This window comes from Tachypleus tridentatus, chromosome 2 (genome assembly GCF_004210375.1).
Source record: "Tachypleus tridentatus isolate NWPU-2018 chromosome 2, ASM421037v1, whole genome shotgun sequence".
NCBI lineage: Eukaryota > Metazoa > Arthropoda > Merostomata > Xiphosura > Limulidae > Tachypleus > Tachypleus tridentatus.
This window is the reverse complement of record NC_134826.1, coordinates 150,821,303-150,841,600: the sequence shown is the minus strand read 5'-3', so window position 1 is coordinate 150,841,600 and position 20,298 is coordinate 150,821,303. Positions and strand designations below refer to the sequence as shown.

The following is a 20,298-nucleotide window of genomic DNA, read 5'->3' as shown; positions in this document are numbered from 1 at the left end:
CTCCACCCAATTCGCCTACACATATGTTTAAAAATGGCTGCCTTGATACAATGGAACAGTCTATGTTTACGTTCTAATCTGGATGACATCAAAACTGATTGCTTCCTATCATCCAATATGTCTTTCATTATATGAAACATTTCTAAAAGCTGCCAATACAGTCACCTTTCAGCTGTTTTCATTGTACAAAAGTGACAGGCTGTGTGATGGACGAGTGAATGGAGGAGTGGCACTCTTGATTGATCAGCATGTGCTCACCCTGTCTTTGTCACTCACTTGGAGACCATAGCCATCCGTGTTCCCTTGGGTCTTACCATTAATGTTTGTCCTTTCTACCTGTCACCTGGAGAGACGTATGATCAATCAGATCTTCATGTTCTCATTGAACAGTTGTCATCTCCCTTTTTATCCTGGAAGTCTTTAATGGACGTCATTCCCTCTGGGGAAGTGCTGTTATTGTTATTGATGTATATTTGCTCCCCTTCATTATTCTCCCATTTATCATGGAGGGTTGACAATAATCCACGAGGCAGTAATCATTTTCCTATAATTTTTAGAGAGACTAGCTGTGGTCGATGCCACCCAACCCGCATGCCCCGTTGGAAGCTGAATCAGGGAAACTGGCCCTATTTCACTGCTCTTGCAGAACTTGATCCTGCCATCATCTCTCAGCCATCAGTAGACGACTGTGTGGCAGCAATAACTGACTGTATTGTACAAGCAGCTGATCAATGTATTCCTAAAACCTCAACACTTCTTCCACGATATCCTCGTCTGCTGGGGGAATCTTCCATGCCACATGGCATAGAAGGATCAACAATGGGCCTGGGACACTTGTCGTAGGTATCCCAACTCTCACACTGCATCACTTTCCAAAAGGCCTGTGCACATGCTTGGTGGATAAGACGTGAAAGTCAGAAGGAATCCTGGATTAAGTTTACAACAAGGATATCTTCTATCAACAGTTCCAAAGTCTATTGGGACAAGATTCGAAAGGTTAGTGGGCAATATCATTCTGTCCCCCTCTCGATCTTTCTTTCTGATAGCCAGGAAGTGGCTAATACTCTGAGAATCGCCAATACTCAAGGTGAAAGCTTCTGTCGGGTATCTAGCACACCTGCTTCTTCCACTACCTTCTTAGCCATCAAGACTTGGGCAGAGCAAACACCTCTGTCCTTTCGAGCTGATTGTCTCTATGACTGTAATCGTCCCTTTACAGTGGTGGAACTTAAACTGGCCCTGGTCTGGGAGTACATCGGTTAGACCTGATGATATACGCTGACATACTGCGCCATCTATCTCCTCCTTCTCTTACTATTCTTTTAATTTATATGCAAAAACGGCTCGTTTGGGCTGAGAAAACACTTTTACATAGAAGAGCAAACAACGTTTCGACCTTCTTCGGTCATCGTGAACCTGACGATGTGAGAAGACAACAAAAATATCCCTTGTACAGTTTTCAAGGTAGTTCTAGTAGTGGTTGTTCACATTAAAGTTTTCTCAGCAGTGAAAAAGCACGTCATATAAAGTGCTGTGCAAAACTCTAAAGACAAAGTCAAAAAATATATTTCAGGCTACTTTAATAGAACAGTGGAAGGTAAATCACAGGTGAAACATCAACATTGTATTAATCTTCATATTTAGTACAACAGAAACTTGATGGAAATGCTTGCATTTATCAAACAGATAATATTTTGTGTGTCCCCATTTTGTTTTAATAACTGTAGACAGTCTTTGAGGCATCATTGAAACATATTTAATCATAATGTCCTTTGATATTTTACTCCAAATTTATATGATACACTCCCATAAAGTTTCTTTGAAAATAACTTTTGGATTGTCAAGTTTTCATGCATCAAGGCTTTGTGGGGGCAGTTGATCATTTCAATGACTGCAGCTTCTTTCTTAGCTGAGTTATATCTGCATAGATTGGATGAGTGTTTGTGGTCAGTAAGTTACTGGTAGTACAATCCTTTGCCAATAATACGCAAACCACTTGGTATACCATGGTGGATTAGTATCTCATGGTACTTGTGCTGGCCCATTATTCTATCTATTCTGCAAATATCTCCTACTGCCTGAGCAGAAAAACACACCAAAACCATCTCACTGTTTCTCCCATGCTTCATGGAAGATGCTATGCATTGAGTTATCTTTCACCTTTCTTGCATTGGATGTACAACGTATACTTTGAACCAGATATTTTAAACTCGGACTCATCTGTTCATAATACAATTTTCCAATCATCTTCAGTCCAGTGTTTGTACTTTTCAGTAAGTTTCACTTTATTGACAATATTTAAATATTAAAGGTTTCTTAACTGCTTCACGACCAAATATTCCATTCTCATCAAGTTGTCTTGATATCAAAGATCTGAACACTTTTCTCTTATCTGGTACATGATCATTCATCTCGTCATTGAGATCAGTGGTAGTCTTCCTTCTGTCCTAGAAGCTGCATAATCGAAGATACATAACATTAGTATTATTTACTTAAGGTGTTCTGCCTCTTCCTTTCCTCTTTTCAAATTTATCAGTCTTTTGTCTCACATTCTAGGGTGTATGTCACAGTGTTTGGGAAGCATTTAAGGTTTGCAGCAATTTGTTGGCGAGCCCAACTAACATCATGTAATGCTTTTATATAAATTATCTGTTCTACTGACAATTTTCTATGTGTTTGGGCTGTAACGTGACAACAAAACTTAATATATAGTATTAAAGACTTTGGTATCAATACATGGGAATTCTAAAGAATGACAACTATTCTCACCCTGACTCATTCAGTTCTGAACATGGATCAGTGAAGCATAACTATAGTGTTGAAATTTACATTCTGTAATAGCATGGATAAATTAGTACCATAAAATGGAAAGAGTGGTGGTAAAATATTCATGTGTCCTAACACTTTTTACACAGTACTGTATGCTTAATAACCAATCATTACCTTGAAGTACTTTTTGCTGTATCCTGGAAAAGTCATGGCTTGTTTGGAGATGCTGCACTTGGTGTTTTAAGAAAAATTAGTTAAGAAGACAGTGTGTGGAACAATGACTGCCTTGTTTAAAACAGGAGAAAAAAGAAGTTACAACCTATGGGCACTTTGTTGTTTTTTCAGTAGGTGTTATATTTTTTATTTCAAGACGTTCTGAATAATTAATTTCAAATTGGCTAGAATTTAGTATTAATGTGGAAATAGTCTGGCTTGGCATAAACTTGAAAACCCAAATTCATCTTTGCATGTTTTGCTCTTAAGCCATCTCCTTATTTGGTTGAAGTACGTTCTATGAAAGCTTCTATTAAATGTCAATTTGTTTCATGAATGTTAGTGACAGCTGAACAATGATGAAAATGAATGAATTATTTTATAAATTATTAACTTCGCTACCTATAAATAACTGTTATTTTTATTATTGATAGTTTAATCAGTTTGAATTCTATGAAGGATGTGTCTTTTTTGGACAACCATTTCAGGATAATCTAAGAAGTATGGAAGAAATGTAATCTACAAAATGATAAAACATATACATCAAACCATGTTTGTATGATACAAAATATAGCTACCTAAAGGGAATGAATTAAAAATGTTTTAAATGCACCATATTAATATATAAATAAAGCAGTGACTGAATGATAAATGCAAAAGAATCAGGTAGAAATCAAGTGATATATTAAATCTTAAGGGATTATCTTTCAAAAATGTAAGTAACTCAGCATTAAATTAAACCCAGAATTCCAATCTGCTTATAATGTAACTAAAAATCAGACTTTTAACTAGTGTACTAAATCAGTTTATTTTTCACCTGACATGGCCAGGTGGTTCAGGAACTAACCTCGTAATCTGAGGGTTGTGGGTTCAGATCCCCATCACACCAAAAATTCTCGCCCTTTTAGGTGTGGAGGCATTGTAATGTGATAGTCAATTCCACTGTTTGTTGGTAAAAGAGTAGTCCAAGAGTTGGCAGTGGGTGGTGATGACTAGCTGTCTTCCCTCTAGCCTTACACTGGAAAATTAGGGACAACTATCACAGATAGCCCTCGTGGAGTTTTGCACAAAATTAAAAAAACAAAGAAACAAACAGTTTTTTACCTATGTTCATACTTACTGTTGTGTTATCAGTTAGATATACTCACTCTTGATGGTACTGTTGGCCATCATTCTAATAATAATCCATGAAGTTCATTTAGTTTGAATATTTAGTTTACTTCTAAACATATACATGTTGTTCTGACAATATAAAACCATACCTATAACAAATGTTCATGATCTTGTACATATTTCAAACTGTTGTATCTGTTCAAGCTGTTGTCTGTCTTCTGTTTACAGTGGCTGCTTATTGTGCATGCAGCTAAAGCTCAACACACTCACTTTCAAAAAAGACAGGAGACCAGGCATGTTGATGTTATATTTTATTTCAGAAGCACAATATTGTGCATTAACTTGTTGGGAATTAATCACACTATTGTTCACGTTTCTAATTGTGACATAACTTAATAGAACTGCAGACTTACCACATAATTACCAGTTCTTATTATTAGTGAAAAATTCGATAATTACTTTATGCAGTGGATGGTATAAGTAGGTCCATAATGTAATTTAAATTGATAGATTAATTTAAATTTTTTTCCCACAATTTTGGACAGGTACTTTTTCTTGTAATAAATAAAGGAGCAATACACTTAGATATATTAGAGACCTAACCACAACTATAAATGAAATTAGCAATAAATTATACTTATGAAACACACAAACACTAGCTGTTCGGCTCAAGTATTTTAGGAGATATAATATTTCCTGTAACAACAGCATAACCAGTCTTCCCCAAAATCAATGAGGGCGTTGAAAACAACTCTGACACATTATCTTTAGAGAAGTATAGCGTCTGAGATAAAGTTCTCCAATTCATGTTACTATCAGTATGTGGAGTGAAATAGCACAGCCATATCTCATTCTAACAGCATTCCCTTTGTAGATGAATATTGATGATTCAGCTAGCCACAGTATTGGATTTGTATGAAGAGTACAAAAGTAAAATGTCAGTTTGAAGAATTACGTAGCCTTAAATTAATTTTTGCTACAGAAAGAAGTAAAGTTGTGATAATTGATCTACCTGATCTGATTGGAAGTGATGGAACTTCAATACTCTTCTACTCATGTGAACATAGTAGGAGATTTCTGAAACAATACAGTCAAAATCAGCCATAGATTTTATTTTAACAAGATTTAATAGTTTTATGGTTATTTTAAGAGGTGGTGGCTTAAGTTTTCGAAACGTGTCTCATTTGAGTATAAAATAGAGACAGCAACAGTCAAAGAGAAGTTCTAGAATCACTGTTCTAGTCATTGTATTTCCTGCAAATTAATTTACGATACGTTGAAATACTTTCTGGTGGCTGGTTTTTAATCTTCTAGGTCAATAATTTCAGCCACTATCATGGATAGCCTGGAAGTTCAGATAGTATTACCTGTTTGTCTTTGCATTTTTCTTTCTGATCAGACTGACACCCATTAATTCAACTATAATTCAACTCCCCACAGTAGACATAATTCAAATAGCTCAATGAATAACTTTGAAAGAAAGAGAAAAATTAATGTTTATCCCTAACTGTATCTTTTCAAACTTTCGTTTCCTCTAATGTTTCGATTTCTAACTCCAACTTATTGCCGTAGAATAGCATAACAACTGCATTTTAATAATAAATAACTCATCCTTATGTTACATGGTTCACTTTAAAATTATTTTCAGATATTTGCTTGAACTTTATAATCACCATAGTTAAGTAATTTCAGTGGTAAAATCAAAACTTACACTTTTAATTTTAAATATGAGGAATAAAACAATCAGTATTTCGGAAAATAAAATAGATACTGTTACATTTTTTTACTACACAAACCTTTTATAAAGTTGTCCTGTTTCACATACTGAGAAATTATGCATATAACTTCAGTTGTAATTAGAAGTGCTTTAACAGGAGTTTTTATCGATAAAATAACGATGTGACAGTTAAAACAATTTAATAATGTATTGTTATCTTTAGTTTTTGTAGAGATAGTATTACTATAGATAGTAATGTTTAAAGTATACGTGACTAATGGCATCATATCATAATTTGGTTATTATAGTATTTAGCTTCAAGAAAAGTAGATTAGTGATTTAAATCTTTACAGAAACTAAAGATAACGATACATTAACTTTTTTTTTACTCTCACAGTATGTTTAATGGGAAAACTTTTGATATATAAAAGGTTTGTGTGGTAAAAATGTAACAGTATGTATTGTATTTTAATCTGTCAAATAAAAGATGCTGAAATTTGTTACTCTATATCTTGTTTCAAGCTTTCATGAGTTTAACTGTACTTCAAGAAGTGAGTAGGACTTGAAATGTATGTGAACATGAGGGAGATATATATATAAATCAACAACTGTTATTGAACTATGTGTGTGTTTAGAATTTTATAGAAATATATATATTCAAGATTCTTCCCTTTCTTCTTCTACAGGTGAGCATGAAGGTTTCTACTTATCCAAACGACATGATTTGTTTCTCTATACGTTATTTTACTTTAAAAGCTGCAATGTATTTTTTCCCAAGATCTGATAGTGAATTGGTCAGTGAAGTAGTTAGTGTAATACCAAGGTATTTAGGAAATAAAAACATTATCTGGACTGAAGAATTTCAGATGAATATATCATTTCGAAGAAAAGAAAATCTTAAAAATTGTAAGGTATGTATTACAGATTGTTTATAAAATAAGTAAAACTTTGTAAGCTGAATATTTACTTATTTATATTGCTTCACATAATTCAAACTTTATGAGTGAAATTTCCTGGTAACAGATCAAAATGTGACAAGGCCTTTCTGATTCGTTGACATCTAAAAATAATGTTATTTATGTTCAAAAACAAGACTTGTATAACTGCAATTTACCAGGAATAATGTTTAACAAATTAAAAACCATGTCTATCATTATTAATATTGAATCACTAGCTAAGCCTCTTCATAAATATTACTATCCATAACTTACCAGACCAGTTACTAAAATTAAATTAAGGTTCCAAATTTAGCAATAAGAGATAGCAAACTTAACTTATATTTTATGTGTCAGTTCATTCACAAGTATGACATCATTTCTAGCCAATTTAGTATCTAATCCTCAGCCAACTTAAATTGGTTAATATAGCCCATATCAAGATAAGTTTTCTGAACTGCTTCAATCATTTCTGACCCAAGATTACAGTAGCAGCTTCTGCCTGTAAAATGTCAATGAACGTATCTTTGCCACTTATAAATTCAGTTGAAACTGTATGTATTTTCATTATCAGCTAACAATGCTTTTGAAAAGCTTATCCGTAGCTCATTAACATGATAAGTATGGCACACAATACTCAGGAGGAAATGTAAATGTTTGTTCCCCACCATCTTATTGTAATAAACGTGATTAATGTATCTTTGTTTTTTGCCATTTATTAAAACAAACCAATTATTATATATGGTCAAAACAATTGTTGAGTAGGTATAAGGCATTCTACTCTGACATACAGTGGTGTATGAGACAAGAACATCATGGAAGAGAAAGAAACATCTGTAGAGGATGATATAAAAAGATATACTGCAATTTGACATTTACATCCACTGACAAAATTAGCTATTAATGTTGCCCTCTATACACAAACCTTTTCATTATGAATGCCACAAGTCTTTTGCTCCAAATTATTCTATTTTAATATGTCTATTTTGTAAATAATCATGTGCCATTTGTTAACCAGTAATAACATTACATATACAAGTGATGCATATTTCTTCCTGGACGGAACTTTCGCTTCTTGTCAGACAGCTCTCGAGCACAGATGGAGTATTTTGTATACCTGGTGCTTCCAGTGTGACAAGACAAATATTTTTTTACATGAAGTAGTTACTTTTGATTTGATTTTACACCAGTCCATTCTTGTCATTCTGTTTCTGCTTTTGACTTTTTTTAACCTTTTCTTGTGCTATGAATACCAAAATTCACATTACAGATTCAGGGGAGTACACCAATGAGAAGTTGTTTTTTCAGACCTCAGGTATAGGCAATCTGTACAGTGCTTCCCAACCATATTTGGTTTTTCCTCCCTTCCAATGGATGCATATGGATCAATATGTCTTGCACTTTAGTAATGGGATCAGTATACCATTTCACTGAGGAATTCTGATCGGTTTGCCCTTTCCTATCATCATGTGGACTATGTGTTTTTTAGATCACCAGTTGTTAGGTTCATTATTAATTATTTATGGGACGCCTTCTATATATAATGTTGCTCTTAACCATGCCAAATATTCTCACTTACATCTTAGCCTAACCAACCTCTTATGGTATCCATCTTCCATATACATGCTATCAGAGACTCTCCACACAAATCATGAGGGGTTTACAGTTCTCTTCTTCACTTTAGCCTTCATTTCTTCTTCATCTCCTTCATTAAATAAATAATTTCTTTGGTGTTGGTATCTAAAAAGCTGGAACATAATTTTCTTTGGTATGGCTCCATTAACTATCAAGCCTCTGGTGACATTAGTCTAACAGCAATCAATCCTTATGACTATTGTAGTCCATTTTTCTCAGTCAGAGCATCATATGCCACCAATTTAAGTTTTCCATCCCCATTTCTTCTAATCAGGGAACTTATTCTCAATGATGCAACACCTTGTCACCAACCATACAGGTGACTACCCTTTGGGTTCCTCTCAGGTAAGAGCTCAGATATTTGTCTCTTCCTCAAACTGGATAATGTCAGAAGGATTCATTATCCATTTTTTTTCCCTAACTCCTATTTCTCTTTGCACCATTTTCTTCCCTCCACAAAATCCCTTGATTTATCAGCATCTTTCAGAAGCAGTTTGAGAATTGATTTTTGCAGTTAACAATTCACTATCCTTTGAAGGAAAGGGCATTTTTATCTTTTTATTTTCCCCACAAAACTGGAGATTGGTGGCTGGTCGTTGATTTATCTCACCTCAACCACTTCATTGTATTCCCCAAGTACACAATGAATTATTTTCTCCCAAGGATGGGCATTTTTCCAGAGTTGTGAATGACATAAATGGATGTCTCCATTGCTTACCTACACATACCAACAGCACATCAGTCTCAACCTTACCTTCAATTTGTCCATATCAGAGTAGTTTACCAGTTTTGAGCATTTACTTTGGACTTATCTCAGTTCTCTAGGTGTTTTATTGTATGGTCAAGCTTTTGCATGACATCTTCATGCTCTGAGGATGCTTTTTCATTATTACATTAATGACTGGCACCTTTTTGGCATATTCTGAGCAAGAATTGGTCACTGATACTCAACAACTTCTTTCTGTGACATCTCAGTTGGATTCATTAATCAAATTGGAAAAGTCATTCCTCAGATCCAATCAATTTCTTATCCATATTGGGGACTATTTTCAGACAAATATCAGTCATACTCTGCTTTTTTCTTTTATATTTTTGTTTGATGAAACTTTTGGTTCACCATGTCCTCTTGGCTCAGTCACTTACTACTCATGAGATATATATCACTTTTCATGATGTGGTCCTTCATGACTGTCTTTCTAGGTTGTGCTTATACAAGCAATGGATGCTTCACAAATGATGGAAAATTGCTTAGGATCCTCTTTGTACCCTGTTTCTCTTGCTACTTCCCTGCAAGACAATTTACATTGATGTCTGGACAAAATCCATACATTAGTTGGTGTGTTGCTTCCTTTCCTGCATCCAGATCTACATATTGTCAAGGACACATCCATGCAGGAATGGGAAACATGGGTCAATCACAAAAAAGCTTTGAACCATTGATCTGCAGATGAAATCATCTTGCATGTCAACATTCTGCAACTTCTAGCATTATTATGTCAGGCATTGCATCACTTCCTTCTTATTGCCCATCATTGTTTAGTGATGATTCATCTATCAGAAAATTCTGTGATGGAAGCACACATCAATCACTAAGGAAGTACCCAATCTAGAGATGTATCTTTTTGAATACTGGATCTATTATACTGGCTCATGCACTACACATTTTTCACATTGTGTGTCATGAGCTGGATGCATTCAACCTCATCAAAGGTTATGTGTCACTCTCTGACCAGATATATCCAATGTAGAGGGCATTAGATCAACTTATTTTCAGGGTTCCTTATCACCAGTTAGGTTTTCCTGAATTGGATGTCTTTTTCACGGGCCTCACTACCAATCAGATTCTTTCAGGCTTTGGCAGTCAATGCCTTCTGCCACAATTTGTCACACAAATATCAAGTATCTTTATGTTGTTTCTCTTATCTGATTGCTTCATTTGATAATTTTTCATGTTCATTCCACTTTTGTTGATGCTCCTGATTGTTCCCTATTGGCCAGCTCAACATTGGTTGCCAAGGCTACAGCATGTGCTGCTATCACTATTTGCCTTTCTCACACTTTCTCCCTCCCTTCTTCATCAACCTCAATCTCACATTCTTCATCCCCACTCCCCACGTCCTGCATCTTTAAGCCTGGCTTTTGCCTTATCATTGGCAAGATGGTCCATCTTCACATATCAGGTTGTCTTCTTGTCGTCTTCTTTCATATGGCCAACTTTCATGGTAGCATACCAGTGTAAGTGGATAGTATTCCACTGTTTTGTGCAAACAGGAGGTTTCCGGTTGACTAGCTTTCTATGGCTTTCGTAGCAACATTTCTCACCTGGCTCTCTGACCATAAATCTTTGATTTCCTTGCTTTCTTGATATTAGGTGGTCCTAATCTCATATTTTCTATTTTATCTGATTCCATAAGGTTTTTATCTTCCCTGTTCTTACAATGCTCTTTCATTTTTTCTGGATGTGCTGACTTCCCAGATGTCCAGCCCTTTCAGAATGTAATATTAATGTGGTCCCCATGCCCTTACTTTACCTCTGTTTTAACCACATTTTCATCGTTTCATCTGCCCTTTAAAATGTATTTCCTCCTCCTTTTAGTCTGTGGACATTAGGTCAGATTTGTGTACCATTGACATTGCACGTACACTTTTTAACTTAACTATCTCTCCTTTATACCAAATATTACATTCTCCCTTGGCAGTTTGGGAGAGTTATTCATTCTTTTCTCATATTTTATCTTCTTCTATATTCCATCTTTATCCTAGACTGGATCCAGATTGGCTTATGTGTTTTGTCACGACCCTTTGTTGTTATGTAGCATATACTGCTCCCTTTCAGGGTACACACAACTGATTTACTATCCTATGGCAATCATCCTCCCTTTTGTGATCATTTACCTTCTACCGTTACTAATGGAGTCTGCTTTTAGGTTTATTTGGTCTACCCTACCCTACCTCATTTTTCCCACGTTGTTCCAGGATTCCTCCCATCAGATTCAGCATCTCAGTATTTCCTTCACTTCTAGAGTAAATATCTCAGCATGGTCCACTTTTCAGAAGAAGTTTGTGTGGTCACTCATTGTTACTGGCCTTTCTACTGGATTGCCACCTTTTGACTTTCCTGTTCCAACCATTACATATTATGATTTCAAATAGCTAGAAATTTTAATTTTAATTTAGGAGTTAGTTAAATGTCAATACATGTTAAATGTATTATCTTTCTTAAAACAAATATATCTTAATGTAAAACAATAATAATATTTATTACAACAGTTATTACAAATAATGATTTATGTGTGAAATGTTACAAACAATATTGAGTTTTTTATTTGGTCTAGAACTGAATATTTTATTGACAGTCCACGACAAGCAAATTACTTTGAAGTTGACATCAGTACAGTACCCTTAACACGTAACCTGTTGTCTATTCACACGCGAGTTTTTTCTGCTGAAGTTATGCTTTATCTTCATAAAAATACTAAAGTTCAAAGTTTATTCACTGAAGTTAAATGGTTTATAATGCTCAAAATTTATAAACGTTTCTGGTCAAAAAGCTGTAGCTTTCTGATTACTATGCTTTTATCACAGTTATAGCTTTTGATATTTTTACTTTACTAGTTGTAATAAACCACCGATATTGTACTGCCTCTCTTCACATTGATTTATAAACGTTAAGGCAATATTCTTAAAAGTTCAGTTGTCAACAATACTGCCAGTGAATGGTATTTTACATGGATACGTACTATATTATTGATTCTTACGCTAATTAATCTTCTTAAAATTTAGTGAATAGGCAAGGATTTCATAATGCACATTTAACATGCATTTCTAAGTATATATTAAACTGGAACAAAAATGGATATTAAAATAAATATATACTCTTCAAAAAAAGAAACGCAAAAGGCGGAATTTGAGACAAATTGTTAACAAGTTTATTCTGGGTAGTTCTGTATGACATGTGTGAAACTTTGCACATTCACTGCTGAACGTCCAAAGTCTGCAAAGGCGAAGTCCACGCTCACTAGTTGTAGTTTAACGTCACTCAACGTCAATAATGAGTATGCCCCCATGAGCATCAATAACTGCTTGGCATTTCCTGCTCATGGAAGCGATGAGATGACGAATCACATCCTGTGGAATGGCTGTCCACTCAGCCTGCAAAGCTGCTGCAAGCTGAGGTAGAGTCTGCAGTTGAGGTTGTTGCCGTCTCAGACGTCGGTCCAACTCGTCCCAAAGATGTTCAATGGGGTTTAAATCTGGTGATTTGGAGGGCCGGGGAGAAACGTTGATGTTGTGGTGTCTCAAAAAGACAGTGGTGAGTCTGGCTGTGTGAGGGCGGGCGTTGTCATGTTGAAAAACGTCGTTGACGTTCACCATGATGGGTTGCACATGGGGCCTAAGAATCTCGTCGACGGTTGCGTATGGTCTGATTGGAAATCCTACACAGCCTTGGTATGGTTGAGGCAGTAGGTGTCGCAGTGGTGGTCCTATCCCGAAGGTGACGTAACCGGATGTAGCGATCTTGTGCGGGCGTGGTCACACGAGGTCTGCCAGATCGTGGACGGTCAGGAGTTGAACCATGTTGTTGGTGACGATTCCATAGCCTTGTGATGGTGCTTGGGTGGACATTTACAGCTCTGGCAACATCTGATCGAGATTCGCCTGCTTCAAAGCGACCAATGGCGTTGTTGCGTTGTGCTTCAGTCAGTCTTGGCGTAACTGTATTGCGTGTCGGTGGCTTAACCCTGAGCTATGGAAACCGAGAACCTGTTACTTTTATAGGGATTTTGCACATGTTACACTTGCAGAACATGCAGATCTCTCAAACAAATTCATTGGACACGAATGCGTTTTGGCGAAAAATCCGTTGTTTTCCTCCGTTTTTAAAGTGCACAACTTTTATTGTCATTTTGGTCTGACAATCAGTGCCTTAACACGTGTAACATCACATAGTCTGAGCTTGTAACGTTATTACATATATTTCTCTTTAAAATAAAAAATATCCCTTTTGCGTTTCTTTTTTTGAAGGGTATATAATACTAAATCCATTATACAACCCATTGAGATGATTGACCATGAAGGCTTCCTCGTGTATGAGTTCCACAGAGAAAGGGCTAGAACCATTCAATGAATAGAAGGAAGTGACATTCTAGTGGTATAGATGAAATGTGGCCTCAAGAGGAGTTAAGTATCTCCTTCCTGGACGATGTGGCCCCCTGATATGAGAAGCACAACATCTGGAGTTGAGCCATCATCTTATGGGATGATATGGCCTCCTGAAACCATTAACAGAAAGACACGAGAAAAGCGATTACATTAAAGAATGATGTTGTCCCCTGGTATGATAAGCACAACATCTGGAGTTGAGCCATCATCTTATGGGATTATATGGCCTCCTGAAACCATTAACAGAACGACACGAGTAAAGCCATTACATTAAAGGACGATGTGGCCCCCTGATATGATAAGCACAACATCTGGAGTTGAGCCATCATCTTATGGGATGATATGGCCTCCTCAAACCATTAACAGAACGACACGAGTAAAGCCATTACATTAAAGGACGATATGGCCCCCTAGTATGATAAGCACAACATCTGGAGTTGAGCCATCATCTTATGGGATGATATGGCCTCCTGAAACCATTAACAGAATGACACAAGTAAAGCCATTACATTAAAGGACGATGTGGCCCCCTGGTATGATAAGCACAACATCTGGAGTTGAGCCATCATCTTATGGGATGATATGGCCTCCTGAAACCATTAACAGAACGACACGAGTAAAGCCATTACATTAAATGACGATGTGGCCCCCTGGTATGATAAGCACAACATCTGGAGTTGAGCCATCATGTTATGGGATGATATGGCCTCCTGAAACCATTAACAGAAAGACACGAGTAAAGCCATTACATTAAAGGACGATGCGGCCCCTGGTAAGATAAGCACAACATCTGGAGTTGAGCCATCATCTTATGGGATGATATGGCCTCCTGAAACCATTAACAGAACGACACAGGTAAAGCGATTACATTAAAGGACGATGTGGTCGCCTGGTATGGTAGCACAACATCTGGAGTTGAGCCATCATCTTATGGGATGATATGGCCTCCTGAAACCATTAACAGAACGACATGAGTAAAGCGATTACATTAAAGGACGATGTGGCCCCTGGTATGATAAGCACAACATCTGGAGTTGAGCCATCATCTTATGGGATGATATGGTCTCCTGAAACCATTAACAGAATGACACGAGTAAAGCCATTACATTAAAGGAAGATGTGGCCCCTGGTATGATAAGCACAACATCTGGAGTTGAGCCATCATCTTATGGGATGATATGGCCTCCTGAAACCATTAACAGAACGACACGAGTAAAGCCATTACATTACAATAGAATATCTTGTGAGGGAGGTAAGTATGAGAAATACATTTCCAGTATTGGAAAATTACAACTTTTTTCACAATGGTGCTAATCATAAAAATAATTTTTACAAATGAAATACCCATGATGACTTGAGGAATCAAAAAGAAAAAGTAGTTTTGATGAATACGATGATTTGGAAGTAGACTAGTAATGTAGAAACACACACTGAAGAAACAGAGGTTTTTACAAGAAATATACTTTATTTGACATGTATTTACAGACATTTGCTAATGACATAAATACAGATTCATGAATGACGACTTGTAACGTTGTTCTGGATAGAAATAGACTGGTCTTTTATATGGTAGTACTGGATAGAAATACGCTGGTCTTTTATATGGTAGTACTGGATAGAAATACGCTGGTCTTTTATATCGTAGTACTGGTTAGAAATACGCTGGTCTTTTATATGGTAGTACTGGATAGAAATTCACTGGTCTTTTATATGGTAGTACTGGATAGAAATACGCTGGTCTTTTCCCTTTGGACTGGATTTATAAGAAATCATCTAATGTTGTTTTCTGTGCTCAGTTTAGGCTGCTATCTTGAGGACATGACATCACAGAGGTAATAGTTCATTATTTCTGCTCAAAGAGCTGTATTTGAAATCAGATTTTGTCCTATCTGGCTGAACTTGATGATTGCAGTTATTTTGAGGATAACTGTTATTAACATTGTCTGTTAAACACATATATCCTTAAATGAGTTACCGATGCATTAAGTAGTCATTATAACTATTAAAGTCAAATCTTGATTAATCCTTCAGGACTAAAACTATTTAAAACTCAAGCTTCTTTTATCTAAATAGTGAACTTTTAAATGTTTGTCCAGAGGTAAAAGTTAATATATACTTTTTAGTAACACTTTTCTGAAAGTTAAAATATAATGAGTTTGAGAATGATATATAAATTATTGATTAACTGAGTTCATCATTGCTATTTAAATAAAAATCTCGTATGGTATAAAGGTATACAATCTGGCTACATTAAACATGGTTTCTTATTAAGTAATGTCTTGTCTCAAGAAGAGACTCAGGTTTTCTTTTTAATTTTATAAAATGAACATAGAAAGTAATTTATGTGGTACATTTTTTGAAAACGTATTTGGTGATTCAGATTTTATGATTCAGACTTTCAATGCAGATTGACCCTAATAACATCAATTAGTGTCAAGGTTTATAAAGATAATTACAAATAATCCAACACATTAATTAGTGTTAAGATTTACAAATAATCCAACACATAAAGAGGTGTCATGATTTATAACGATAATTACAAATATGACACAAAGTTTAATGAAATTCTCTTTTGTCTCCTATGAGGCAGCAGTAAGTTATTGAACTAACAATGCTGAAATCCAAGGTTTGATTCCTTGTAAAGGATATTGTAGTTTCTTGCTAAAACAGACTTTCTTAATGACAATGAAATATGGTTTCATTTAACTGTAGATAGTATATCTGTTGATGTATGAAGAATTATTTAGAGTGATAAATGTGTATTATTTGCTTTTTATGAAATCAACTGAACCGTTTTATTTAAATAATGTCTTGTTGGGAATTAAGCACAAAGCTGCACATTGAGCTATCTGTGCTCTGCCCACCACAGGTGTCAAAACCCAGTTTCCAGCACTGTTAGTTTACAGAGATACTTCTGTGCCACTGTGGAGCATTTAAATAATGAAAACATTTCTTCATATATTGAGGAGGAATACTGGGAAAACCCATTAGAAATATGAGTAAATATGTATTTGAAACACCACATCATAAAATACAAGCATAAGGTATAAAAATGTAATTTTAGTTTAAGTATGTAATTGATCACTTTAGAAGCAATACACCCATAGAGTACAATCAAAAGCTTTGATGCCAAATGCAGATAAATTTCAAATACAAGTGTAGATATCTTATGTTCAAAGATGCTTCACATAAACTTGATGGGGTATTAGTTTTTTAAGATGCAAGTAATAGAAACTTGAAAACACCTCTCTTAAGACCATACTAATGTGTAGTTACTGTAGTTAAAATTGACAAAAATGAATTAATTAGAAAATGAAATAATTTAAAAAAAAGACAGAGATAAAAATAATTGTTGAAGTATAAATTATCCAAATACTAAAATTTAAACTCATTCAATGTGATGTGTTGATCTTTTTAGTGTAATTCTCACAGAACAAAATTTGAATTGACACTCAAGTTATTTTAATTTGTGTACAAAAGTACAATTTTGAATAAAATATAAATAAATTTACTGTCAGTAAACTGAAATCATTTTGTCTCATTCTGTGTAAACTGAGAACAATATGTTAAATAGCAAATTAAACTTTCATTTTGGAACAGGACTTAGTTTATTTGACTTTGTGGTACTTGGTATAAGTATTGTTATTTCATTATTATTCCCCTTTGTTTTTTGTCAAAATAAAATACAAACAGAATTCTCCCTTTAAAACTTATGTCACAATGGGGATATGGTGCTCAAAAAATGAACTTTCATAAAAATGACATTACTTACATAACAAGCTTCTTCATCCCAGCATTAAATTTTCAAAATGAATTTCACATTAATATTATTCATTACTTCCATTATTTTTAAAAAGTTCTATTTTTATAGAAGCATTATGTCTTTAATGTATATATGATTCAAGTCGAATTTCATCCCTTTTAGTGTTCAAGATGGAATGGTAAAGTGTGGGAAGATTATGAAATTAAAGTGTTCCCTCTAATCATGGGTTATGTTACTTGTATGATAACCTCCCTAGGATTCTATGGGTAAGTTAATTTCTTCTGTGTATCATGGAAAGAATAAATATTTTTGTGTTTTTAGTTCATTATTCCTTTATTGTGGTACATAAACCTAATACTGAGTTATGCTGCAGTTATGTGATACAAAATATATTAATAATATAATTATACCTTGAATTTCAATTTAAAATGAATTATTTTTGCCTTCTGACTGGTTCTGAACATTTTAGAACGTTTTCACTGTTAATCTCTACTATTATAATTATTCTATTTTGTGTATACTTTGACAAAGCATTGGGAGAGAAACACATAAAGAGAAATCTAAATCAAGTTTCAATTATTTTTATTCAATATGAGTTCAAAGAATATCAAACAGATTGATGAAAGTTATAAAACTGTCTACAAGTACTTGTCAACTTGTCCTGTTATACTGAGATTTATTTAGATTCTGACAAGTCAGGATGATCACTTCTTAGCCACTTTGAAGACAACTCTGTTTAGAGTATACCTTCATTAACTTCAAGAATCATTTTGTGATAACAAGAATGATTATTGTTTGGTAGAAATCAGTAAATACTGATACTGTTATGACAGTTTGGACCATTTCTCATATTACTGTAGTTAGTGTGTCAAACTGTAACGCTCACAATTCATTAACTGTTAAAACAAAATTGTCTTCACACTTGGTGATGCTGAGTATGTCATAAGAATGAGAGCCACATTCTACTGTTTGGTCAGTATTTTAATTTGTTGATAAGGAGTGGCTCAAGAGTTGATAGTGGTTGATGTATTGATTAAATAACTGCCTTCCCTCTGATCTCTCATTTTAAACAAATAAAGCTGTCAACCTAACTTCATCAATAAAACATTATTTTCTACATACCATCATTGAGAAAAATCTCGTAGTGATTGCACAGTTCAGATGCAATAACTTACCTCGACTCATATAATAACCTGATTTATGGTGTCCTCCATATGTGCAAATTTTGGTTACCACTAGCTTTTCAGATACCATTTATCATAAAGTGATTACACATCGTGTAGAGACAGATGTGTACTGTTAGAAGTTACAGTAGAGAAGATAACAAATAAGATATGAAGTTTTATTGAAAAAGTCTGAAATTCATTTAGGAGGTTTTAATGAAATGTGAGATTTTTTCAGTTGATAAAACTAATTTTGATCCTAACATGGAGATCACTTTTGACACAGAATAGTCTACAATTTCACTTCACATAGTCAAGGTGAAATTTGTTTTCTGGAAATATCTCAAAATCATTACTGAAGGTTTGAAAAATTTCATTAAGATACACAAAACATGTTGGAAGTTATAATATGTAAACTATAAAGGTCAGTGTTTTTTGTTATGGACTCAGTTAAATCAATAAAGTCCATAGTGAAAGAGTTAATGCATATAGTTGGTTCAATAGAAAATGTGATGTGGTTATTCAACTTCACTCAACTGAATTGTACTGCTTGAAAGTTTCTTATAGTTCTGTTCATGTGTGCGAGTTATATCCTGGTATTAGTATTAGTAATATTTTTACAAAGTGCCCTTCCATAGATGACATACAACTGCTTCAGACTCAGATATTTAGGTTTCAGACTACACAGATGAAAAACTTGACATTTTATGGAAAATTTTCTCAAGATCTTTAACTATTAAGAATTTCGTAGTCACAAGATTTGTTACTAGAAACTGTAATGTGGTCATGGGCTGACTTGCAGGCAGGCTGAGTGGGTTGTTTCAGCTTAGCCATTGGAATTTCGACTAATACTACCTGCTGTCACATGAAATGTTTTTGAAGTAAGAATGCAGTGGGCAAATGGAGCACACAGGTACTAACTCTAGGCTTTACAGTTAAAACAATGAGTCTCGAGACTAAGACTTCCAATAACACTTTTTAGTTAACTCATCAAACAATTAATATTTACACACACACACACACACACATATATATATACAATTTATCTTTATTCACATTTATCATGGGCAATCATTTTAACTCTATTAACATGATGACTGATGTTTAGGAATGAATGGTATTATAATACTTTCAAAGAGGTTAGGTGAGAAATGGCGTTTCTACTAATGGTAAGAAACATCTCTATTTCCTCTTGAATGATCAGATCAGTGTGGAGGGTTTGCTAGGTTTTTGAAGATCTTGTCTGCCATCTGTTCTAGAACTTTTAATACCAGCTGAAGAGGAGAATTGTTGGCCAAATCATAGTATTATGGTATCAGATTTGTGATTTCTCAAGCTCATTAGTTACCAATAGTTCATACTGAAGCATCATCAAATAGTCAAGGTTTCCTACTTGTTTTCTAACCTCTAAGCTCATTAGTTACCAATAGTTCATACTGATGCATCATCAAATAGTCAAGGTTTCCTACTTGTTTTCTAACCTCTAAGCTCATTAGTTACCAATAGTTCATACTGATGCATCATCAAATAGTCAAGGTTTCCTACTTGTTTTCTAACCTCTAAGCTCATTAGTTACCAATAGTTCATACTGAAGCATCATCAAATAGTCAAGGTTTCCTACTTGTTTTCTAAGCTCTAAGCTCATTAGTTACCAATAGTTCATTCTGATGCATCATCAAATAGTCAAGGTTTCCTACTTGTTTTCTAACCTCTAAGCTCATTAGTTACCAATAGTTCATACTGATGCATCATCAAATAGTCAAGGTTTCCTACTTGTTTTCTAAGCTCATCAGTTAATCATCCTCTTGGAAACTATAACCCATCTAC

At 34.7% G+C, this 20,298-nt stretch overlaps 1 protein-coding gene across 7 annotated transcripts in view; it reads left to right on the top strand.

Annotated features, from left to right (window-relative positions):
• LOC143245361 (uncharacterized) overlaps positions 1-20,298 on the top strand; it is a 54,533-nt gene that overhangs the window by 12,815 nt on the left and 21,420 nt on the right. For all 7 annotated transcript variants that reach the window (XR_013025601.1, XR_013025602.1, XR_013025599.1 and 4 more), the window contains 2 exons: positions 6,499-6,723; positions 17,471-17,574. Coding sequence is in view for 3 of the 7 variants with exons in the window: in XM_076491606.1 (XP_076347721.1) it covers positions 6,499-6,723; positions 17,471-17,574 (329 nt within the window). In the remaining 4 variants the exon portion in view is untranslated. The remainder of the gene's footprint in view (positions 1-6,498; positions 6,724-17,470; positions 17,575-20,298) is intronic.